This window comes from Lynx rufus, unplaced genomic scaffold (assembly GCF_022079265.1).
Source record: "Lynx rufus isolate CCGP_SWC_20201006 ecotype Redwood Valley unplaced genomic scaffold, mLynRuf1.p SCAF_44, whole genome shotgun sequence".
NCBI lineage: Eukaryota > Metazoa > Chordata > Mammalia > Carnivora > Felidae > Lynx > Lynx rufus.
In genome coordinates, this window is record NW_025814861.1 from 506,579 (window position 1) to 532,111 (window position 25,533).

Below are 25,533 nucleotides of genomic sequence, written 5' to 3' on the forward strand. Positions count from 1 at the left end.
TCCCATTTATTCACATTTTACTTTATGCTCCTCAGAAGGGTTTTACAGTTTCTGTCACAAGCATTTTGTACATTTTTTGTCAGCCTTCCTGTTGTTCCCGCTGCTGCTCTTGGGTGATTCCCCCCTCCCTTGTATTTTCTAACTTTTTTATGTCAGAAGGCTGTAATTTGTGTATATTAAGTTTGCATTCAGCTACTTGACTGAGTTGTCTTTTCTTGTAGATTTTTGTTTTGTTTTGTTTTTTAGGATAAACTGTCATCTAATAATGACTGTTTTGTCTCCTACTTTCCAGTTTTATACGTATTTTCTTTCTCTTGTCTGACCGCATGGGGCAGAACCTTTAAAAAATTTTTTTTTTTAATGTTTATTTATTTCTGAGAGAAACAGAGACAGAATGCGAGTGGGTTAGGGGCAGAGAGAGAGGGAGACACAGAATCCGAAGCGGGCTCCAGGCTCCAAGCAGTCAGCACAGAGCCCGACATGGGGCTCGAACTCACGAACCGTGAGATCGTGACCTGAGCCGAAGTTGGACGCCCAACCGACTGAGCCACCCAGGCGCCCCGAGGCAGAACCTTTAGAACAAGGTTGCATGAGAAGAGTAGTGGGCATCGTAGTCCCCTTCTCTCATGAGACGCTTCTGATGTTTGCGAGTGGCCGCCCTCGGGTTCTGTCCACCGGAGTCCCGTGACCTTCGTTCATTGACTCATGGCGTTTCTTTCCTTCTGTGTCCACAGCGCAGTGATGGCCCCTATGCCCTGGTGCTGGTGCCAACGAGAGAGGTAAGCAGCCTCACTGTCAGGACGCCTTTCAAGCAAGTGCTTTCCTTCCGAGAGTAAGACCCGTTCGAATTTAAAAGTGGGTTTTACCATTTTTCTCCCTGCTGCACCCTTACCTTGGCCTGGGACCATCCCTCTGGTTCCTGTTAAGAAGAAAAATTCAAAGACTCTGTGAAAATCATAAGCTGAGTATGGAAAAGCATTTCCCTGGTGTCTAAAAACTAATGACACGATAAGCCTGTGTCCTTTTAAAAGGAATTAAAATAATGACATTTTCAGGCTTTTTTGTTTCTTTTATAGCTTAATTAAAAATTAGAGCAGTCAGCCCTAAAGTGAACTTTTTTTAAAAGAGGCCATGGTACGAAGAATTTTACGTGTTCTTGCAAGTTAAGCTTCTCGACGTTTTTCTTCTGTCTTGGTGGGAATCTCTTCTGTCTGGTCTAGTTTATTTGCCTACGGAGGCAAGTGTAGATTAGGGCACCGGTTTTCTCTATCAAATGCTAATCACTTCCTTGCGGAGAGTTGACCGCAGAGATGGAGGTTTCCAGTCAGCCTGTTAACACAGCCTTACACAGCCTGCAGTGCCCTTTCTCAGCTCAGTCCTGGGAAGGAGCAGGCGTGGAGCTATTTAAATTTTCACAGCGGCAAACTTGCTACTTCCCTGGGACGCGTCGTGAATACTAAGCATGTGGGAACTCTGTACGTGCGCTTGGATAAAGGGATTGTGTTGAGGCTTTCTTATGGTGGTTAATGGTTATAACCTACGTTAATTTTCACTTCCTCTGGTCTCCGCTGGGCTTGTAAGATTCTGTTCCTTTAATAAACTCGGGGGTGACCGTCTCTCGGTGCTCCGTGGGGCGTACTTGAAGGATACCTGACGCCACCTCGAAAGCAAGGTGCCCAGAGGCTCGCCTGTCGATTGCTCCTTCAGGTGACTCCTTCCTGCACGTTCTGTTTTCCTCTCTTCCTAAAGAGAGGCACGTCCAGGGCGATGCTGCACGCTTCCCCATCCACATGCACCGTGGGCTTGTGGTTCTCTGTGTGGCACTCTGGGAATTTGAGCCAGCAGAGGGAGCACACAACACTGTTTCTGTGTGTGTCCAGGGAATGGACGCGGCCTCTCTGCCCAAGTCTCCAAACTGGCAGCTTTCAGACGTAGTCTGAGAGCGAGGTATATTCTCTGAGAAGATTCTGTGGATCAGATTTTTTTTTTTTCCTGAAATCTTAACTCAAGGTCCAGGTTGGGATCTGATCACTTCATGTTGTCGAAATTTTTTTCAAAGATTGGGGAGGTGGGGGCGGAGTGGGGGGCGGGTGGGAACAACCTTGCTCAGTATCTGTAACTGCTCACTCCTCACAGCTGGCTCTGCAAAGCTTCAACACTGTCCAGAAACTGCTTAAGGTAAGGCGGGCCGCGAGTCCAGTTTTCTACCTTTTTTCCCTGACTTTTTGAGAAAAGAGAAGTCTGCCAGTCTTACCTTTGTTTTCAAAAAGCAAGGAATTATTTTAATTTCGCTTTGTTGCTTGGGCGTCTCTGCTCTCCCCAGGTATAGTTTGTAGGTTTTGACTGATCGAAGTTGACCAACTGCCGATTTCTAGCTTAGATTACTGGGGATTCCTGGTGCTTAGAGTCCTGTAATGTGTTCACCGTAGTCCCTAACAAGGCGCGCGTGGAGACTCACAGGTATAACCGAAGTGAGCACGTGGAAAGCTACCAGAAAGCTGCACGTCGGGTTTAAGAAAGGAGAGCCAGCGCCTGCCAAGCCGAGAGTTGATCTGTCCTTCCTTCTGTCAGGGGTGGGGAGTAAGGAAGGGCTGTGCTTAGGTCAAATGTGTTCTCCACTCGGCCTCGACGGGGCAAGGCAGAGAAGCTGTTTGAATCCCTGAGAAAGCCTCTGTTCCTCTCACGGCACCGGGAGCCAGTTCCGGAGCTGTGACTTAAGTGGCTGTTGCCTGTCACTGGGGCGGGCGATGCCCGGGAACGGCGTCTGCACAGTGACAGCGTCTGCAGTGAAGCCTAGGTCTTCCCTCCCAGCGTCTTTAGGGGAGAAGACCTTGGATTCGGTCTCTGTGTCTGCAGGGAAGGGGGCTCTGCTCTGATTCTCGTCTGGTGTCTTCCTGTAGCCGTTCACCTGGATCGTGCCTGGGGTGCTCATGGGCGGAGAGAGGAAGAAGTCCGAAAAGGCCAGGTATGCGGAGCCTGGTTTATGGTCCGTTCCTGTCTGAGTCTGTCTGTTCTGCCTTCCTATTCAATGAGACCTGGTCCTTCTAAACCTGGGGAGAGTCTTGTTTCCTCCTGTGCTTCCTAGTCCCAGAGCGGAGGGACAGATTGAGGCAGCGGGATCCTGTCACCTGTAGGCGGTGCTGTCTTATGTAATGCCGACGAGCCCACAGAGGTTCCCTTCCGACGTGGTCGGTAACCATACTCCCCACCCGCTTAACATCCTCTCTCCCCGCCCAGCATCCCTTGGTCCCCCTTGTTTGGTATCCAGCCACCTCGGTGACTCTCTTTTGTGCACATTGGGAGTCTGGGGGCTTGTCATTTGGCTCTACAAAGGCGAGATACTAAACTCACATGTAATGCTTTACGCTTTGCTTTTTATATCCAAAACACTGATTCCTAATTCTGTATAGGAACTGGTGATGGGTAATTTCAGGAGAAAACGTTGCCACAGATAAATCCCACGTTGTCTGGATTCTTTTTGAAACATTTTTATTGTATTGTAGCTTAACGCTTAGTAGTAGCACCCAGCTCTGTGTGTAGTTTGTAACTGAGGAGTAAATACTAAACTTGAAGCCTGAAGGTATTGGTTAGATTTGGTTCAGCTGTAAATAACGACAACAACAAACAGCAGTGGCACAAACAATATGGCGGTTGTATTTTCCTTTCACATCTAAGAAGCCTGACGGTAACGCATCCAGGGCCTGCATGAAGCTCTGGTGTCAGGAGCCAGGTTCCTTCTGCCTTTTTGTGCCTTTAAGTGAGGCTTCCATTTTTAAGTGTACTCCATAGTCTTAGCGAGTTGCTAGAGCTCAAGCCATTACATCTTGTTCCCTGCCAGCGGGAACAAAGATAATCCTCCCCCCTCCCTCCAGAGATATTTGTGGTTTTTGCATATTCCCTTTATCCTTTTATCCCATCGCTTGAACATAGGCACACGACCAAACTTAACTTCAAGAGAGGCTGGAAAATACACTCAGCTAAAAATTAGAAGCTTGTATTGCTATGGAAATATGGAGTAAAGGGTGTTTGGGAGTAAGAACTGAGATTTATTCTCCCTAGTCTGTGGGACAAAGTTAGGTGCCCGTTGTATGGAGGCTACAAACAAAGGTTCAGTATAAGAAACCATTCTAGCCATTAGACCACATTGGCCTGCGGTAACTCATTTAGACTGGAGTTTCCATGGTGCAGAAACCTTCGAGAACGAACAGGCTAGGTGACCATCTTTCTGGAATGTCCTAGAAAGGATCCCCGAACCAGGTAAAGGGCACCGGATTATACAGTAAAGATTCTTTTCAGAGGTATTGCATTTATGATTTTAATACGACGTCGGATCTTAATAATCACCTTCTAGACAAGAGAAACTTTGAGGGAAATGGAAACTCAAATGTATCTTCGTATCCATTTGTCATCTTGTTTGCCGTGACTTCAAGCCGTGCACGTCGGTGCTAGAAATGAATCTGCCTCCTGTGTTTTCTGTTGATACAGCCCCATTTGATTTACTTTTATGATATGTAATTTTAAACAGACTCCGCAAAGGAATAAATATCCTCATCTCGACTCCTGGGCGACTGGTGGATCATATCAAATCCACAAAGAACATTCATTTTAGTCGGATACGGTGGCTGATTTTGGATGAAGCAGACAGGTGAGCCTCGCCCAGAAGTATGAACGGTAGGAGCAGCGAGCCGTTTGTGCTCTCGTTGCAGCCTTCACTTTGCATGCGGAGTAAAATCCCTTCTCTTGAAACCACAGAATCCTGGATTTGGGTTTTGAAAAGGATATCACAGTGATACTCAATGCCGTGAATGCCGAGTGCCAGCAACGACAAAACGTGTTGCTGTCGGCCACACTCACAGAAGGTGGGTTGAAAAGACACGCTCTTTGTTCTTAAGAGGAACGATCTAGATGTGATGGGCGTTGTTTGCCCGCGGTGGTTCTCAGTGATGGGGATAGAGGGTCAGGAGGGCGGTGTCCCTGAAGGACTGCCTTTCCGGACCCCTGCCCTGCAGGCCCAGCCTCCCTCTGCCAGTCATGCAAGGCTCTGCCATGCTCCCCGGGGTGTGGGGGGGGGAAGGGCAGGGCAGGTCCAGAGCTGTCTCTGTGAGGAGAGTGTTCCCGGTGCTCGTGGCGGGGTGAGAGGAAAGGTGACGGCTGACTCCCGTCTACCCAGAGGCTTCGTGAGCTTTTTATTGTGAGTGTTCTCAGCCCACCTTTCTGCTGAAGAGCCCTGAACCTCTTTAAGCTCCTTTCTGTCTTTCCGTCCTCACGAGATGGACGTTCTGAGCTCTCCTTTACAGATGGGGCCCTACGGCTTGGAAAAGTCACAGCCACCAGAGTCACCCACACAACACAGCCCCGCTGTCACGTTCTCAGGTCTGGCTTGTTAAACTGGCCCTGTTGCAGCACACGCATACCAGTTCGCCAAGTGTATCTTAAGTAACCTTCATTTTAAGAGAAAGTCCATGATTCTGTGCTCAGAAGTTTGGGAAACGCCACATATTTCTTCCTTGTCTTAGAAATTCATGGTGCATGCGAACACAGCAAAGATCCTGAGAAGCCTTGTAAACCCACAACACCCTGTGATTAAGGAATCCCGTGACACCCTTTTATCAGGGTTTTCATAACTTACTTGAGCGTAGAATCCTTTCAGGGTGGGGAGGAGACAGCTGCTCCTGTCCCTTTCAGTGGCCTGCCTAGGCCAGAGTTTAGAAATGCTGGTGTGGAAGCAGTGCCCCTCCCCGCCGATTGACCAGAGGGCAGATCTTGCTGCCCAGGTGTTGCCCACAGGAGCTTCTTCACAAGCGTGGGACGTGGGGTGTGGGGTGTCGGGTGCCCACACGGGACTGGTTTCACAGTGTTTGCCTATCTCACCTTTGCTCCAAGGTGTGACGCGGCTGGCTGATATCAGCTTGCTCGATCCGGTCCGGATTTCTGTCCTGGATCAGCACCACGGGCAGTCTGACCCGGAGCGAGGCACACTTCCCGAGGTTTCCCCTCTACCACCTGACGAGGAGCTGGACAGCTTCGCGATTCCAGGAAGTCTTGATCAGCATGTGACGCTGGTTCCCAGCAAACTGAAGCTCGTCTCCCTGGCGGCCTTCATCCTGCAGAAGTGCAAGGTTGGGACCAGCTCAGTTGAGGGAAGAAGGTCCTGTTCTCTCTGTGTCTGGCGTTGATAGCAGTGAATTGAGGGATACTCGCTCTCTCTCTCTCTCTCTCTCTGTCTCTCTCTCTGTCTCTCTCTCTGTCTCTCTCTGTCTCTCTGTCTCTGTCTCTCTGTCTCTCTCTCTCTCTGTCTCTCTCTCTGTCTCTCTCTCTCTCTCTGTCTCTCTCTCTGTCTCTCTCTCTGTCTCTGTCTCTCTGTCTCTCTCTCTCTCTGTCTCTCTCTCTCTCTCTGTCTCTCTGTCTCTCTCTCTGGTGCACACACACACACACACACACACACACACACACGTTTTCCACTGTAACTGTGTTTCAAATGCAGACTTTACCAGTCAGCCATCCTGGGGTTGTGGTAAAGACCCAGAGGTCAGTGATAGCTGTCACATTCGACATGAAGTGTACCTGAATCCTCTGCTGGGACGGAGGACCCAGGAGCATCACAGGTGGCAGAAACCGGCTGCATGCAGGCAGACACGGGAGCCTGTGCTCCTGGTCTCTAAGAATTCGGGCATTTCTGTGCTTACTGGACGCACGTGATAACTTCCTCTGGGGTGTGGGAAAGTAGTGGGTGTAGGGGCTCGAGGAGGAAGCTTCAGAGGTACCGCCTGCGGGGCCCCAGCCAGGCAGGGGCACGTGTGGCGAGCCACGGGTGGGTGGGAAGAAGGGGAGTGCACGGCCTCGGTCCACGGCGCATCTGCGCTGCTCAGATTTGGGAAGCCTGGCCGAAGTCGTAGCCGTGTCACTTTCCTTTCATCTGCTCTTTGGAGCGTATGTTGTATCAGTGGTACTTTTTTTTTTTTTTTTTTTGATTATTCAAAGCTGTCCGTCATCTGGGTTTCCAAATCCAGGCCAGCACGACTACGTGTTTTAGAGAAGTACTCGTTTCAGGGTCACCTAATCGTAAACACGTGTGGTGGTTCTTTCCCCCTCGGTACCGACGTAGTTTGAGAAAGACCAGAAGATGATCATCTTTTTCTTGAGCTGTGAGCTGGTGGAGTTCTATTACCACCTCTTCCTCCGGACCCTGCCAACCTGCTCAGGGGCCCCCGCGTCACGGCAGCCACCATCTGCCTCCACGAGATTCAAATTCCTGCGGCTGCACGGCAACATGGAGCAGGAGGTGAGCTTCGCACCCGTCCCCAGGAGCGGGAGCGGGCCCGAGTCTGACGACCGTGAACGTGGCCTTTCGGGGTCGGCTCCGGACTCCGCCGGGCGAGGAGGGGACGAGCCTCGGGCGGGCGGGCGACCCACTGGACCTGGGGACAGATCGCACGGCCGCGTCGGTGCGGGCAAGGGCGTCTTTTGTTCCCGGGTGTTCTTGCTCTGGGAGCTGCCCTCTTCCACCTGAGAGAGCTCGCGGCCCGGCTTGGCCCGAGTCTGCCTCAACCAGCTGTTAAGGCAACAGAGTACCACTAAGTAGCTGGCACCAGGGAAGGGTTTTGCCTTTTTAGTACCCAGTGTGTAATTAGGGCTTGATGTCTTCAAATTAAGAGCATTAATGGAGCTAAATTGTGGATCCCATATGGTACTGCTGAGCGCGACTGCTGTCATTGTCAACAAGATACAGCGCCTTCACTCTTAACACCGTGGTTGGGCGAGGGGCTTCAGGGTCTCAGTTGTGTCTCAGCTCTGAGTAATACTGCCGTTCAGGAGGGAGAGAGTCCCGCCTCCCGGTTTTAGGTTCTGAGCGGCACAGCCCTCGTTCCGTCCAGGCGATGGGCAGGAAGCCGGGTGAGGCGTGCGCCGGCGTGGAAGGCGGACGAGCAGGCCCTGCTAGTGGGAGCCATCTTGTCCTGGAAGGAGGTGACCGGGCGCTCAGTCAGGGCAAGGGAAGGACAACCAGGAATCGGAGCAAGGCTTGACTAGCTCCAGTTTGTAAAAAACACACCTTTAGAGCTGAGGGAGACGTTAAAGCCATCAGGTCCAGCCCCCTTCTCGTGCTCGCTTTTGTCAGTTTAATAATTTGAGAGTGTGCAGGCTCAGAAAAGTGAGCGTGCTCAAGGTCACTCAAGGACCCAGCTTCTTTCCCACGGGACCGGATGGAATTTCCTGAATCGTCTGGCCCTTGTGAATGTTACGAACTTCAGGGTCCCTGATGCGGTGGATTCTGTTGATCCCATAATTTAATGCCATTTAGAGCGCTTGGTTTTTGATAAAGCTTCGTTGCCTCATCCTCTCGGTCTTCTTCACCAGAGGCCTTGTGCCAGGCGGGCGTGAGGACAATGAGGGAGCCGGGTGTGGACTCAGAAGGATCTAGGAATGTGCATTGATCGTGCAAAAGGCTCTGTAGTTAAAGGATCTCAGTCCGATCGACTCACCTTCTGAGGACGCTGGTCTTGCAGGATGCTCACAGCCGTGTGCTCTGGGACGCGCTGCTTGCACGCTCGTCCTGGCTCTGCCTTTACTGGCGGTGTGACCTCAGGAAAGCGTGTTGCTAAAGTGGAGGTGATAACGGTACTCACTTGATGGGGTTGGTGTGAAGGTTCATTCAGTCAACGCAGATGATGTGCTGAGTACGGGGCCTGGTGCGTGAGCGCTCCACGAACGTAGGTGCCGTTATTACTACTGTCTCTTTCCGGAACGGTTAGCGTTCTGCTTATTTCGTCTAGTGAGTGTTTAACCTTCCCGGCCTTCTCGTGACATGGGCAGAAGGTGGGAAGGAGTATTTCTGTATTTCGAGTTACTGGCCAAGTGTCTTGTCCCACGCTAAGCTAAAATAGTCCCAGTCCCGTCTGCCTGGCTCGTCACCCTGGCCACGGCTCTACATGACCTTGGTTTGGTCTCCATGATGGTCGAAGTGACCCTGACCACATTTATGAGCATTAGAGAAAAGTTGCTGGGATCTGTTTTGTTTTAAAACATTTCATCTTTAATGTTTGTTTATTTTGAGACAGTAAGCCCCTGGCCCTGCTCCTGCTGTCTCAAAATAAATAAACTTCATTATTTTAAAACAATTTTTTTAATGTTTACTTTTGAGAGAGAGAGGGAGAGAGAGACAGGGAACATGAGTTGGGGAGGGGCAGAGAGAGAGGGAGACCCAGAATCCAAAGCAGGCTCTAGGCTCCGAGCTGTCAGTACAGAGCCCGACACAGGCCGAACTCCCAGGCTGTGAGATCATGACCTGAGCCCAAATCGGACACTCAACCAGCTGAGCCACCTAGGCGCCCCATAAATAAACATAAAAAAGGAAAGAAAAAAAAAAAGTAGCTGCGTGACAGCTGTGAGGAAAGCTCCGGGTTTGGTCATTTTCTCCTTACCTCAAATCTGAATGTGTTACGTCGTTCATAGGATGTGTCTTACAGGCTTTTATGAACTTTTCTGATTTATTTTCTGATTTTGACTCTACAGTGACCCTTACAAAGAGCGTGCAGCACGCTGGGCAAATCCAGCTGTCCTCTCGAGGGTCTGAGCACTGGCTCTGGAACACGACTCCCTGGGTGTGGGTATTGCTGTGTGTCCCTTGGGCAAGAAGTGACTCCACCTTTCTGTGCCTCAGTGTCTCCATCTGGAAATGGGTGTGGTGATAGTACAACTGCTAGGGTTGTCGTGCAGAGTGGGTGAAGTTCAGGCACGTGGGGCGTAGGCCACTCTCCGGGACTTGGTAGCCCTCGTTGTGCTGGTTGTCGTTACCCACTGTCCTAAGTGAGGTGTGCCTGGAGGTTCCAGTTACGTGACGGAATGACATGCAGGTGAAGGACCAGAATGAGGTGCTCCCCAGTGGCACGGTGGCTGGGCCAGACCTCACTGGGAAGGTGAGACCTCACTTTTTTCTTTTTTCCAAGTTTTAGTGGCTTGGTTATATTCCTTTTTCTGTCCCTGACAGACAGACACGGCCAAGTCTCATCTCGCAGTGCTGTGACTTAACCCACGTTGAGTGTGCCCTCGGCAAGCCTCTCGAGCGGACGCTCTTCGGTGCGGCAGGACTGCCTTTAGGGTTTTAGCCCAAAGGGATAATTAAATACATACCCAGCAGACACTCTAGGAGGGCGTTTATCTCAACATTGGGCGCCAGAGCGAACAGTTGGAGACAAACCCAGCTGCCAGGGACGGGGTGTTGGACGACGGTGCCCATTCAGCTGAAGCCTCGGTAGCCACGAGAGGCGATGTGATTCGGGGTGTCGATTGGCACAGGAGGGTGTCCGTATTCTGACACGACAGCGTGGTAGCAGTGGAAGGAGCACGCTGCCATTTGAGAAAACACGTGTTTACGTGCCTGCGAAGGGTGTTGCCCATGGCGGGGGCCTGCTTTGCTGGGGTGATCTCAGTTTCTTCCTCTGACTTAAAACATATATATAATTTCCGGGACGCCTGGGTGGCTCATTCAGTGAAGCGTCCACCTTTGGCTCAGGTCATGATCTCACCGTTCGTGGGTTCGAACCCCATGTCGGGCTCTGTGCTGACAGCTCGGAGCCTGGAGTCTGCTTCGGATTTTATGTTGCCCCGTCTCACTGCTCCTCCCCTGCTTGTGCTCACTTGCGCACGTTCTCTCTCTCTTTCTCTCTCAAAATAAGTAGACATTTAAGAAATTTTTATAAAATATATACAATTTTTTTTTTAATTTTTTTTTTCAACGTTTATTTATTTTTGGGACAGAAAGAGACAGAGCATGAACGGGGGAGGGGCAGAGAGAGAGGGAGACACAGAATCGGAAACAGGCTCCAGGCTCCGAGCAGTCATCACAGAGCCCGACGCGGGGCTCGAACTCATGGACCGCGAGATCGTGACCTGGCTGAAGTCGGACGCTTAACCGACTGCGCCACCCAGGCGCCCCAAAATATATACGATTTTGTATAGCTAAGATACGTGGTGATTGTAATTTTTAAGTTTTCTTTAAAATTAGTTTTTAAGAAAATTTCCCTGTAGGAAAGGTGGTGGTTCTTTATTCCTCTCGACCTCGTTCGTGCTTAGAATAAATTCTGAGTTGGGAACCTGGGGTACAGTAACTTGTGGCCTTTGGCCTTGCCTGCTCTTGGTATTGGCCGTCCCGAGGGGTGTGCCCACCCTGGCCCTGTCTTACTGAGAGGTGCTGCCCTCAAATAGCCTGAGAAGTCCAGACCTGTAAGGACAGGGTCTTGATGAGATGTGAAGAATCTGCTTCTCTTTCTTGGAAAAGCCTCTCCATGCCTAAAGACAGAGCCCTGGGAAGTGGGGGGTTATGGGAATCCAAGCCTGCCTTGCTGGGACTGACCTCAGAGTTGTAAGCCCCTGTTTTTCCTTGTTTCTGTAGGAAAGAACAGCGGTGTTTGAAGAATTCTCACATTCCAAGACCGGCATCCTCCTCTGCACGGTACGTATCATTCTGTACTCTACGTGGGGGCCGAGAATTTCTGTAATGGTGGTCACGGGTTTTCGCCTCTGGACAGTTGGCCTTGCAGCCAGCCCCATGGAGAGCGGGGATATCGAGGCCTCTTGGTGTGGCTGGTCGCCTTGCACTTCTGGTCGTCCCCTGGCCGTGCCACAGACAGCCGGCTGCCACCGTGCAGAAGTCTTGCCGATTTGCTCACTAATAGTGGCAGCTGTTGGTCTGAAAATGTGTGAATCTTGGCGATTTCTATCCACCAAAAATGTGTAAATTACAGCTATCGGGAGTAATTAGAGCTGAGAAAGTCTTTTCGCAACAGAGTCGCCCCACTTGCCTCTGCTCGAGCCTTCTTTAAAAGAAAGATAGATGTGCTTGGACAGATTTCTTTTGCTCTTGTCTAAAAGCATCGTTAGCCCTGCGGTTCGGGGGCCAGGTCATTCGGCCCCGGCCCTCGGGGTTCCCCCACCCCCCTCAGTGCAGAGCTGGCCTTTATGATGGGTCTCGTGCTATTTTGAGATCGAAAACTCTCATCTCCCGTGCCCCCTTCTCTGGGACTTCACAGCACCACCGTTGTCACTGGCTCCTACGATTAAAGCCCCTTCTCTCCTTGTGCCCTCCCGGATGGTGTGACTCAATCCCCAGCTCATCTGAGAAGTCCCCGTGTGTGCAGTGGTGACATCGCACTGCTGACTGGGCGATCCAGTGGGCAGGTGCTGGGCAGGACAAAAACTGTTAGCTGTTTGGATACCTGTCTAGGCCTCACTTTTTAACACAGTTACTTTTTAAGGAACTCCTGCTCTGCATTCAGGTGACAGGTGTTGTTTTCTTTCTAAATTCAGGGTTTCCGAATGGGTACAGCTTAGTTTCTTACGCACAAGGTGGCCACCCAGTCACCCGTTTATCACCATGTGCCAGTTCTGACACGAGGTGTGGCAGACGGGGGACCCGGGCGTCCGGATCTGGGCACGGTCACTCCTGGCACGCTTGCCTCCTGAGGAGCACTGAGTCTGACCAGGTGGCCCTGCCCTTTGTGGAGCCCATCCATAAATCAGATGCTGGTGTTTGCTCTAAACCGTCTTTTAATGCCAGCGCTAAAGTGAGGATGAGTCCAGATCTGCTTGGGAAAGAAGTTTGTCAAAAATCCTTACCGTCTCTAACGATACTCTCTGGAACCTGACCTCTTCCTGTCTCCTCAGCCTCCACTTTCCCCCTTGTTGCTGGCCTCGGCCAGATAGGCTCCTGCCTTGGTTTCCTGAATGTGTTGGTCTTCCTTACCTGGCCTTGGGGCCTTTGTACCCACGTCCCCCTACCTGGGGCACCTCCCCTGACTTGCACTAGCCCTACTTAGGTCTCTGCTTCAGTTTCAGCTTTTCAGGAAGTGCACTCCCAGGGCCCACTTTTCCCCATTAGGCCCTCCCAGCGCACCCCGCACAATACCCACCACACCTGGCCTAGGTGTCCTCCCCCACCCCGAGCACGAGCCCCTAAAGGTGGACTGTGTGGTTTGCAGTCCCACGCCGGTGGCCGGGACAGAGCAGGTGTGCCGTAGGCACTCAGGATTTGTGAACCGAGTGGGTGGGTATTTGGGGCCCAAGAAACAGTGTTGAGAACCACCAATGTCTGCCTTTTTCTGAAGACTGGAAGAGGCTGAGGTTAGTACCCTTGCTCATTGGGAACAGGTTCACTTTTCATATCCGTGCTGTACCCGAGGGTGAACATTACAGGTTGTCTGTATTGAAACAAAAGACAGTAGGAACCTTTGTGTTGGAGTTTGAGTTGCGATAAGAGCAAAATGTTTTTATCTTTGACCCTTAAGATGTTGGGTTTGTCCCTGGTGGAAAATTCTCAAGTCTCCTGGTGTTTCTTTCAGACGTGGGTGAGCTCTGGGTCTCAAAGAAAATTCCAGGTATTTGAAGTTCAGTGTTTTGGTTGGTTTTGGTCTTGGGTTTTTTTTTGTTTTGTTTTGTTTTGTTTTCCAGTAGGTTTACGTGGAAGTAAAGGTCGTTCTTTTTAAAAGGTAATTCTCAGTGGGGTCGGAAGCCTATGATGAGTTTTCTTGTTTTGTCTGGCTGATACCTGCAGTGAGGTCGGCCAAACAGAGAGCGCCACTGCCTGGGCAGGGCACGGCATCCCCACCCCTCTGCCCCCCACCAGCCCCGGCACCCCTCTGCCCCCCACCGGTCCCGGTGGCCGCGCGCAAAGCCAACTCGCGCTTGCCCCCGGTCTGATTTCACTCAAGTTTCTTGGTGTGTGCTCATTTGCTTGTCGAGGAACCTTCCAGCGTGCCGATCTTCCGCCAGCCCCGTCCCTTCTTCATTCTGCAGCGAAGGTTACCAGAGGAGAGCCGGGCGGGGGCTCACTTCCTGCCGTTTGGAAGCCAGGGAGCCAGCACGCAGTCCCTGGTGATGAGGAGCTGCTCTCTTACCCTCAGAATTCCTCCCGCTTCCGCCACATTTGTTTGCTTTGGCCTGAAGCTTCTGGTGTGTGAGAGCTGTAGGCACATGAGGCCCACTGCAGTAGATCGTGGCCCGGTTGGGGCGACGCTGTCACTGCATCCTTTTAAGCAGCCTGTTGCTTGCCAGGCCCTCTGCATGCTCTCCGGGAGTCTCCTTAGTGTTAATGAGGAATGGGGCCACGTCAGGACAAGGCAGATGGAGAACTGGCTTCTTTTGATAAAGAGCAATCGTGTTGTTAATTGTTGCAGGGGGATTTTCCCTCCCCTTTATACCGTACCTTTTGCCACTTTGATTTATCATCCCAGGATCTTTTACCGAGCCCAGAAGCCGGAATGTCTGTATGAAAAGTTGGGAACTGTGCTGTAACCACTCAGAAACCCACAATTATGCTAGTTACTGCTTCAAAATTCACTCCCCCCAATCCATTTTCCTCCCTCCTGTCTTTTCTGTTATTAGGAACAGTCCAGGACGTGTGTGTGTGTGTGTGTGTTTTCTTTCATCTTAATTATAAACATCTGAAAGCAAGGACCTTTCTAATTTCTTACAACCTTCAGGACCTGGTACCTGGCTTTGTGTACTGTGGGTTCTCAACAAACAAGTGAGCCCATGGTGACATGAAATGTAGGCAGAAGCGAAAGGGCAGTTGGGGCAGGGGAGACCAGTTTGTGAGAGAGGTCCTTACACATTCAGAATGGAATTTTGTGTCCTCTAGAGAAAGAGATGTGAGAAGAAGCCAAGTTAAGGGAGTAGGGATTAGTGGGAAGGAGCTGGTTGAAAGTTCAAAAGCCCACTTTCCCGAATGGAATTAAGAAGTCAAAGGAGTCAGATAGGAGATAGTAGATTATCTACAAAATGTTTCCTCTTGCTTGTGGTGCGGAACTCCTGATAAACCGGAGGTGGGGAAGGTGGTTTTCAACACCATTGTTATGTTGATCGGTCGATAAAGGGATGTACCACGGACTAACTGGAAGATGATATTCCCAAGCTGCCTCTGGTTTTAAGGCCGACGCTGGACTTTTCCATTGTTGTACATGTGGCCCTCCCTGGCCATCCGTGGGTACCATGGATACGGAGCACAGTAACCTTTTCCCCGGCACAGAGAGGCACCCCCCGGCCTCGCTTGGTCTTCCGGCTGCTTCTCCGCCGCACTAGATCTTGGTTGTGGGGCACGTGCTTGCTTCAGAAGACCCCGAACCTGTGCTGCTTTCCTCTACCTTCTCAATTTGTTTTTTGTCTTGAAGCACACCTTTACGTCTGTGCGGTTCTTAATTTCCCTTCCTCCTGGGGAATTTCCACTGTGCCCGGGGGGGCTGGGAGACAAAGGAGGCTAGGAGATGAGGCCAGGAGAGTCACAGGAATGTCACTTCACCACCGACAACACATGTAGACTCTCCTGGTTTTCTCTGGGGCGTGCTTTTGAGGTAAAGTTTAGCTTTTCCACTTTATTTCATTCGTGTTAATGGCAAGATCATTTGGAGATGGTTGGCTGTTTACTCGGTTACGCTAACTCATGTTGCCAGTTTTCTGGCGGCTCCAGCCAAGCTCTCTCGCCTCTGACAGCTTCTGCACTCTCTCCTTCCTCCTCTGATTACGCAGCCCAATCTGTCACCCGGACAACGGGGGCCTGTACCCCGCTGATGGCTTTCCACACACGGCAATAATGACTTTTGGCAGGCCGGGAAGGCGGCGGAGGCGAATTTGCTACGTCCCTTGCTCAGAGAGCCGGCAGGCCCCCTCTCCCTGTTAGTAAAAGCACTTTGTGAGGTTCTTGGGTAAATAAATGAGTCATTTTAATCCAACTGACAGGCTGGCACCTGAGCAAGCTGCCTTCCATCTGTACTCCTCGGTCTCGTGGAGGCGGCCCATTGTCAGGCCCCGGGCCTTCACGGCCTCACCGTTGAGTGTCTTTCAGAGCTGACTTTAGCAATTCTTTTGCCCTAATTAGCTTAAAGGAATACGGTTGGGCTGGGTCTAAGTTCTAAGAGGGGCAGAGAACCGAAGCCTTTGCCGAGACGTAGGTCAGTTTCCTGTGGACCTGGCACCCCCAACAGACACCGTTGCAGAGGATGGAGCAGATCCCGGCTTCTCTGTGGTCCTCTGCCCGGGTCGGGTGCGCGGGCACACATCACCTCCTAATTGCCACTGTGTCGATTCCTCCTTAGTCATGGAATGAAATGCTTGGATTTGTAATTCTCAACACACTTGCGCAAACACGGTCCCGTTCGATCTCCTCAGCCACCCCGTGAGCTGAGATCAACAGGGTGGGTCTTATAGCCACGGGATGGGTGGGTAAACTGAGGGTCAGCGAGCCACGTCGACTTGCCCGGGTGGTGTGGCTGCTACAGGGAGGCTGGAGTTCAGTTCTGTCTGTCCCTGGGCCACGCAGGTTGTCCCTTTGTCCCGTTCCCTATGGTATCCCGGGTCGAGGATAGGAAGGAGGATTTGCAGGAACAGCTTGAGGGAAGCCTGAGCAGTGGTGGCTGTCAGGGAGGGTCCCCCCCTCCCTAAGACATAAAGCAGTGCTCGATGGGAAGATGGTGTCTCGGCCGGTCCCTGAGCGGGAAATAGAATGTCGAATGGTCCCTGGAAGGCCGCTGGCGTTCTTCCTCCCCATTTCGGTATGTTTGTGCTCAGTGAGCTCCACGAACGTCACCTGCTGTTTTAGAGTTTCATCTGTGTTTCTTGGTTGAATTTACTAAACCAACGAGCATTACATTTTTTACAAAGTGTCTGCAAAGCTCAGACAGCCACTGTCTACGTGCATCTCCCACTGCGGAGCACTTAAATAAAATAAATCATTTCTTAACAAGAGCTTAGCAGATTTAAGAACCCGTCAGTTTTTCTAAAGACATCAACTGTGGTTAGCGTAGAAAGCGATGTCTGCTTCCCTTTAAGATAGAGAACTCTCTAAATTGTGTTCTCAAAGGCATCAGCTCGGGAACATCCGCCTTCAGTTTTCAGGGCAGTGGGAGCTGTCTGCAAACACTCGGTGGGTGGTTGACACGGTTTGGTACGTTAACTTCCGCTTAGTACCTAGTAAATGCAGCCTGGCCACCACTCCGAGGAAACTTCCAGCAAGCCCAGGTGTAATCAGAGTGAAGGCAGACAATTCCTGACCTGCCCTCAGCGGTCCTTGCAGGTGGGTGAGATGATGGTGGGACAAGATCTTCCTTGGCTCCTGCCTCTGACCCTGGGCGATACAGGGAATAGTTGGTTGAACGTGCTTTTTACAGAAACTTTGCATGGGATTCTTGGTTTCCAGAAAAGCCTTATGTATGTAAATCCTTAGTGATACTTAAGGGGAGAGGAAGGCCAGCTGTTCTTGACGGAAAAATGGCAACCGGTAAGCGGAAGAAGGGGACGCCAGCTAGAAAGCCTGCGTCTGCAGCCGCCGGAGGAACAGCGAGGCAGACCGGCAGCGTCACCAGATGCTAAAACTTGTGGGCAAAAGGATTTAGGAAGCGGTCTCCAAGTTCCACTCCCCAGTTTACTGATTGGTTACAAAGGAGGAGGGTGCCTTCAGGTGGAGAGAGCTCGTGGGTGGATGCCACTCCTCAGGGGACCGAGCACAGCATCACCCGTGCAGGACAGATTGCCCTCGCGTGTCTCCTGGTGTCAGCCACTCACCGCCCTTAGGTCTTTCTGCCGGAAGGCTCCACCCGAACCTTCCCATGGGGACACACAATTAGACAAATACAGATTCTGGGAGGTGCTTCAAGACACCTGGGCTTCTTCAAAATTGAGTTATCAAAAAGCTGAGTAAGTAAATACTGAGGGCAGGGATATCATTCTAGATCAAGGAAGTCTAGAGGGATATAATAAACATAGAATGCCTGGTGGATGAATCAGTTCCTGGGTTGGGAAAGAAAACAACTATAAAAGTCAACCTTAGGTGCAGTTAGAGAAATTTGAATATGAAACGATTATCAGGAAATAACATTATTTAATACTAAATTACTTAGGTATGCTAATGGTATTGTGATTACCTAGAGGAATGCCTTTTTACTTAGGAGGTACGTGCTAAAGTATTTAGGGATAAAATGTCATGGTATTTGCAACTTTCTGATGGCTCAGAAGCGTGTGTGGAGAAAGAGAAAGCGGGTGCACCAGACGGATTAGCGGTTGATGAATCCAGATGAAGGATGTGCAAGTGCTCCTTGGTTTAAGTTTTTCTAAATAAAGATTTCGGGGGGAAATAATATGCATTTGTTGTTAAAAGAAAGACAAAGCAAGCAACACAGGAAAATGCAAAGGGAAACGTAAAAATCACCAGAATCCCTCTCCCCAGACATAACCGCGGTTGATAGTTCGGGTGGGCCTCCTTCCAGGTGTGGGCTCCCGGTTGATCTCTCGGTTCATCTCTCCACTTAACTGTCTACCCATTTAATGTCTCGTTTTTGGTACCCGCTTTTTTTTTTTTTTTTTGCCCATGGATTTTTTTCTGGAAGAAACCAGACTTGGTGCTTTAGAATACTTCGCATTGGGGATGTGGCTTCCTGCGCCCTCTGGGTCCGGCCAACATGCTCCTATCTCCCGGACGTTTCCTGTAAAATAGGAGCTGGGAGCTGCACACCTGGTTAGATTTGGTTTCGTTTTTGGCGAGAATACATCATAGGCATCACCAGTACTTCTGTTGCTTGACAGCTCGTTGTCTTTCCAATTATGTCAAAACATTTACATTGTTTCAGAGTCAAAATCGTAACAGTCCATTAAAGGGAGTCCAGCTTCTGCCCCTGTGGGCGGCGCCCAGCCCCTTCCCCTCCCGGTGAACTGTTCTTGTAAGCTTTTGGGGTTTCTCCTCCCTTATTTCTTCTTGAAATGCAAGCAGACGTGTTTGTATTTCCCTCCTCTCGCACACACAAGCCTCCTCCGCACGCCCAGAACAGATCATAGAGGTTCTCCGTGCCAGCACGTCCGAATCCCCGTCCTGCTTCAGCCGTGCTGCGGAGGGTAGGTGCTGCCGTGTTCTAGTCACCTGGCCTAGCCCTGCTAGACATGGGGGGGTTTTCCAGGCCTGCTACACATACTGCCAAAATCAGGAGCTTTGTGCGTGAAGCGTGTCGTATTCTTGCCAGTGTATCTTCGGGATGGATTTCTGGAAGTGACGTTGCATCTGGGCCAAAGGGCAAGTGCGTATGTACTTGTGTGGGATATTCCCAAATTTCCTACTGTAGGGGCTTATGCCATTTTGCATTCCTACCAGCGGCTTCTGAGGGATGCAGCATCTTTTTGGTGGTGAAACGATAGGCGACGGCCTTGGAAAAGTAAAGTGGATTCAGGATTCGAGGGCTGCCTCTACGTCTTAACCGTGTGTCTCCGGACAAGCTGCTTGATCTCTCTGAACCTTGGTTTTCTGTCCGTCAAGTGGGGGTAGGAGTTGTTTCGGAGATCGCTCAGGATGACGCAGGCGAAATGCTGCAGTCTGGTGTATGGTGAGCGCTCAGTAAGTGTTGACCGGGGATGTTCTTGTCGTGACGGTCGTGCTCGAAGATGAATGCCCAGCGTCATTTGTCCCTGAAAACTGGAAGGTGCCCACACTCTCGTCCCTCTGCCAGACACTGGAGAGCAGAAAACCTTTGCTTTTTGGGCGGCAACCAGCTGAAAAGAAAAGAACTACGTCTCCTTCGCTTTTACGGTTTTCACGTCTGGTTAAGTCTGTGGCTGGGGTTCTAATTTAAGTGTCAGAAGAGGTGGGACATGACTTGATATTTACTGCTGTCTGAGGCTGATGAGCCCTCAGTAAATGCTTGGCAACTGACCTCCACAAGGGAGCACTTTGGGGTGGTCTTTCAGACATGCGCCTCAAAGCCCTGTCGTTGTTGGGCATCGCTGACAGGGGAGGGGTGAGGATAATGACCCACCAATGCATTCATCTACCATAGAGTGGTTTCTCAGATAAAACGTAAGAGTAATAAACCATGCTACAAGTTCTCAGAATTTTTACATGACATACTGATGAAATGAAGACTTAAGTTCTTGAGCAAACATGCGGTTTATGTTCTCCTAGTAGGGTGAACATTTTGTGACTGCCTCACCAACATGTTCTGTAGAGCTTACCCCCTAGTTTAGAATTTTTTTTTTTTTTAACGTTTATTTTTTCTTGAGAGAGACAGTGCAAGTGGGGGAGGTGCAGAGGGAGGAGACACAGAATCTGAAGCAGGCTCCAGGCTCCGAGCTGTCAGCACAGAGCCCGACGTGGGGCTCGAACGCACAGGCCGTGAGATTATGACCTGAGCAGAAGTCTGACGCTTAACCGACTGAGCCACCCAGGCGCCCCCCTCCTAAGTTAGATTTTTTTTTTTTTTTGGTCTAAGTTAGAATTTTTAACCACAGATGGACTTCAGTGGGTCCCTGAAGTTGTATGTAGGGGTGTGTGTGTGTGTGTGTGTGTGTGTGTGTGTGTGTATACACCTGTGCACACAGGGGGGTGGTGAGCCCTCATAGTTTGCATTAGATTATCAGATAGATCTATGGCCTTAAAAAGACTCAGAAACTCAGTGGTAAGCCATATTCTTTTCTGTTTTAAAGGATGTTGCAGCTCGGGGTTTGGATCTCCCTCAAGTCACGTGGATTGTTCAGGTAATTTTTCACTTAAGGTGTGAGCTCAAGGCAGGAATAAGCGATTGTGAGTAGATGAGCTGGCTTTAAGTGGAATAATTATTATTATTAGCCTCTCGGGTGTTGCCCCGGTAACCAGGCAACGACCAGCCTTATCTGCCCGATTCTCCAGGACCTTCCCCTAACATGGCCCACCTAGCCACTGCGGTGAAACGGCCAGGCTGAGCAGTTGCGGGAGGGAGGGGCAGACTCCCCTGCTCCCAGACTGACGCATGTCACACACAAAGTTTCAGCAATCTGAAAATAACAGGAATTACCCTGGCCCTTGGGAGGCCTCATTGTGTCCGGAAGGAGATGGCTCAGCCTGTCCTGAGAGCCGTGTCCGTGTGCATTGACCTGCAGGGGGCAATTAGGGCCTGACAACATCTTACACACACCTCTAGCCTTAGACGCTTTGCCAGAGGGCACAGGTGTTAGCACTAGAGTCTAGTGGTTTCAGTTTTGTTTTTTCTTTTCGTTAGTCTGCAGAATGGTATTTTTAAGCCTTTCTGTGTGGGGGCCAGGGGACACGTGCCCCATTTACGTGAGTCATGGTTTATTCACGTGTTAGTGGAATTGCATGCCTGTCACTGGCTAGGAAATCTGATCTGCTCGCTGCAGAAGACAGCCTCTTTTGGACTAGAGGCATTGTGGTTTCTTGCCTGATGGCCACACGGCAAAATAAAGATAAAAAGCAGGGTAACTTTAATGTGGGGGATGGGGCAGACACATAAACTTGATCGTTTAGAGCTTTTCTGTATTGTGAGGTGGATTACTTTCATATGTCTGACATCCTTGTGTATTCTGTTCATTTTGGGCCTCTGATCTTTGATTTGTGTAGCTGCAAAGAAAAAAAACAAGGAAGAACGGAATATGGTCAGTTCCTATTTGTGATGATAAAGTTACTGCCACAGAAAATATGAAATGCTGTGCATAATGCATTCTGCTGAGTTAGAGTCTGCCCCCCACCGCCCCCAGGTCAGGAATGCCGTCCCCGGTAACGGAAGCAAGTCCTGCCAGAGGGGAACCTGCCTCACGGCTGCCCCGCAGCTCTCCCAGTTCCATTGGGATTGGGTGTCACTGCGGTGAGATGGTGGGCACCGGCTCCCGGTGGCCCGGCAGCAGCGCTGAGCTCTGATTAGATTAGCCAGCCCCTTCCTCCTGACCCCGTCCAGGCCTCTATGGCCTCAGCCTCACCGCCGCGTCTGCCGGCCAAGGTCACTCGGTCATCCTACCCCGCCTGCCTCCGTGTTCACCTTGCACGGTCACCTCTGTGGAAAGATGCAGATAGGAGACTGAAGAGACCTGTGGAGAAGTAAAATTACAAAGGAGATACTGGGACGGGGAGGCGCTCGCTCATCGGGAACTTGGCCGCTGTTCACGCTTCGTGTCTGAGCCTCGTTATTTCCAATGAAGGCAGGGCTTTCAGGCTTGAGTGGCTTCTCCTTGGGGTTGTGTGAGGGTAACCATAGCACCGGGATTTAATTCTTGGGCTACCTGGAGGCAGGTGAGGGGTATTGCACTTCCAATTAATGGCAGTGCCTTGATCTGTGAATGCCTTCATTTTTGTTACCCTTTTTAGTACAACGCTCCGTCTTCGCCTGCTGAATACATCCACCGGATTGGGAGAACCGCCCGGATTGGCTGCCGTGGGAGCAGCCTGCTCATCTTGGCTCCTTCGGAGGCAGAATATGTCAACTCGTTGGCTTCTCACAAAATCAAGTGAGTCAGAAACCTGAACGCGGTTTCAGCTGATCTCACCTAATTAACTTTCTGTCGCTTTCTACAGTGGATGGGCCTTGTAAGCTGACGAAGAGCCATTAACCCTTGTGATCTCTAAATGGGTCCCAGAATAGCCAGTGGCGAACACTGAGCCCTTCACGCCGTCAGCACATGACAGTTTTCACTGCGTTGCCACACAAAGTCACAGAGCGATCTGTTGCGCTTGGTTTTTCTTTAAGATAGAGGTCCGTGCTTCCTATTCCTTTTCTGTACAATTCGTGTGCACAGCCCTCACAGCCAGCTTCCTGGAGACCTGCTTCATTCAGTTTTTATTTTTGCGCACAACGTTCTGTGCCTCTGAAGGTGATGTGTCTTAGAAAAAAAAAGAATGCCGGTGACTCATCACAAAGCCCGCCACCACCAGGAAGATGAACCCAGGGAGGAAATCTCTGGGGGCAGCTAAGGTGCCCGCGTAGCCTCGCAGCCGCCATGCCGTCACTCCAGTCGGGGCCCCCGCGGACCCAGACCTCGCTCTGGAAAGACCAGCAGGGTGAAGACGGAGAACAGCGTCTCGACCTGGCCGAGCCGAGTATGAGGAAGGCAGGAGGATCTCACCTGGGCTGCAGAAACGTGTTCCGAACGGCGTCCGGCACCTGAAATAATTCAGTGCTAGTAACAGACTGCTAAAGGCGTGCGGTTTTTCACACTGGCCTGCTCTCGAGAATTTCTCCTGCTCACGTAGCGCGGTGATGCAGAGCGTGGTTCGGAAGGCACGGGGAGAGTCGTGCGCGTGTGCCCAGGAAGGTAGGGCACGACTCGTGCCACGCACGGGAGCCCCGATGGCCACCCGAGTGCTGCTTGGAACCAGCGCTGTGACACCAGCCAAGCCCAAGGGCCTCCTGTCCCGGTGCTTTGCCTCACGCAGCCCCACGTGTCATGTGAAGCAAGAGGACCACGGTCTCTCGGTCTAAAGTACAGAGCCGGCAGGGTCCTTGCGTTCTGCATGTGCATCGCAGCTCCCAGGCAGGCTGCCTGGGACCTGGCCTGGGGACCAAGTGCAGGCCACCCACTCAGAGAGCTGCCTGGGGCCACCCCACCTGCAGAGCTCTCCCTGCTTCTCTCCCTCCCTCCCTTTCTTCCCTCCCTCCCCTCCCTCTCCTTCCTCCCACCCTCCCTCCCTCCCTGTACCCTGGGCAGACCTAGTAGGGCAGTCTTGGGCCTGCTCATGGGAACATCTGTGGGCTGGGGCGTCCTCAGGAAATGTGCCTTGTGTACACCCTTCAGTGTTGGGGAGGCAGGAGCCTCATGGTGATTTCTAGTGGGCCAAACTAACACTCGTTTGGGTTTTCCTTTCGTTTAATGTCTCATCTTAAAACAATGTAGCCACCGAAAGAGTGGTTTTATTTGTTTCAGAAAGACTGCATATTTGATGTTACTTGTAAGAGGAATTCTGTTGGTCAGTTGGTCAGTCACGTTTCACCAATAACAACTTCTCGGGCTGGATTCTGAGTGCCTGGAGCTTCAGGATGGCCAGCCGTTCTCTCCGGTGCTTTCCGGTCTTAGGGTGGCACGCCACTGGGCAGCTGTACCCTGGAAGTGTGGGGTTGAATGAAAACCCACGGACGTAACCCCTTTTCCTGTTGTCTCTTACCCCGTTCTCACAGGCTGGGGACCTGTCACGGCACTGCCGCTGTTTTCCTATAGCACAGGGACTTGTCGAGCCTCAGAACGCGTTTTCAGAGCTGTGTGCTGTCATCCACGGGAGGACATATAGTCCCTTCACCTTGGCGGCCTCTTATCCCCTGGCTGCTTTCCCCCCACCCTGTGTTCTAGACTTACAAGTTCATGCTCCCTGCGCCCTCTGTTCCTTCCTGTTCGCGGCTCCTGGATGTTTGCCCGCGCTCATTCACTTTGACACAGTAAGCTCGGAAAAGTGAGTGCCATCGGTCCTGCAGTCACATGATAATTGTCCAGCCCGGAGTTACCCGCACAGATGCCCCTGCCCTCAGGTTTCCTTAACAAACGCATTGAGGCTGATTGCTCTGAAAGATTCAAGTGAGAGCCTAAATTTAAAAAGGGAAAAGAGGAGCACTTGGGTGGCTCAACTGGTTGAGCATCTGACTCTTGGTTTCGGTTCAGGTCGCGACCTCACAGTTCATGAGATCGAGCCCCACGTCAGGCTCTGTGTCAACAGCGTGGAGCCTGTCGGGGCTCTCTCTCTGCCCCTCCTCCTCCCTCTCTCTTTCTCCCTCTTTCTCTCTCAAAAATGAATAAATATTAAAATGGGAAAATAATAGCCACGTGTATTTTGAAGATGTAAAAAGTACAGTCGTTCTCTGTGATGGTCGCATCTGGAAAAAACTGTGTCAGCAGCATTGGTGGGAAATCCGGCATCCCGTGTTCACATTCAGGAGACCGCTCCGAGACTCCAGTGATTCGCGATATTTGGACTTGCGGGGGAAGTTCAGAAGCATGAAGACAGAAGTACCCAGAGGAAGAGATTTGGGTCTCTTGTGGAGTGAACATCTACTCGAGGGGGAAAGAGCCCTGGAGGGTCCCGGCCTTGCTCGTTTCTGCCCTGAAAATGCACCTGCTGAAGCTTCTATACCTGAACCTGCTTTGTGGGCCTGATATAACCAACCCCCCCCCCAAAATATCAGACCTAAGTTACAATGTTGCAGTCAAGAATGATGCTTCCAGATTTGTGCCTGAGGAAGAGATCAATGTTGGGTATCTATATAAGCTGTTTTGTACTTAATTCAAAAAATTACACCTAAGAAGAACTAATTACAAAGTGTGCTGTGGCAACAAGCAGACTTGAACCAAAAGTTATTCTGCTAAATATTCCAAAAAAAGAAAAAAACGAAACCAAAAAGAGAAGGAAGATGTGTGTATGTATTGTGCGTAAGAACCTGGGAGCCGGGCAGCCGGATGCTGGGAAGGCTGATGAATTACAGGGAAGATTCAAGAAGGCAGGCTGAGGCGCTCGGCAGCAAGGGCCATCACAACAAATTGCTGCCTGCCTTCAGACGCCGAGCACTGTGGACCTCGCCCTGACAGTGTAATTTAGCAGACGGGGCAGGAGACAGGCGCCCTGGGCCGCTGCCACCTCAGCCTGAATGCTCAGGACTTTGTTTCTGCATCCTTTGGAGTCCCTTGTATATGCCAATCTCTTAACCGATTTCCGCTTCCCTTTTAAACGCATTTCTAATGAAAGTCATTGGTTTGTTAAAATGTAAATGCAAACTGTGTATCTCTTAGATCAGGCATAGGACAGGTCCCTGAATTTATTTC

The 25,533-nt window shown here is 50.9% G+C and overlaps 1 protein-coding gene across 1 annotated transcript in view; it reads left to right on the plus strand.

The window, feature by feature from the left end:
- Positions 1-25,533, plus strand: part of DDX31 (DEAD-box helicase 31) — a 72,588-nt gene that overhangs the window by 14,267 nt on the left and 32,788 nt on the right. Inside the window, exons 7-16 of the mRNA XM_047098123.1 lie at positions 735-779; positions 2,137-2,178; positions 2,901-2,965; positions 4,526-4,645; positions 4,753-4,859; positions 5,884-6,119; positions 7,106-7,282; positions 11,390-11,449; positions 20,449-20,499; positions 22,100-22,239. Of these exons, the coding sequence (XP_046954079.1) occupies positions 735-779; positions 2,137-2,178; positions 2,901-2,965; positions 4,526-4,645; positions 4,753-4,859; positions 5,884-6,119; positions 7,106-7,282; positions 11,390-11,449; positions 20,449-20,499; positions 22,100-22,239 (1,043 nt within the window). The remainder of the gene's footprint in view (positions 1-734; positions 780-2,136; positions 2,179-2,900; positions 2,966-4,525; positions 4,646-4,752; positions 4,860-5,883; positions 6,120-7,105; positions 7,283-11,389; positions 11,450-20,448; positions 20,500-22,099; positions 22,240-25,533) is intronic.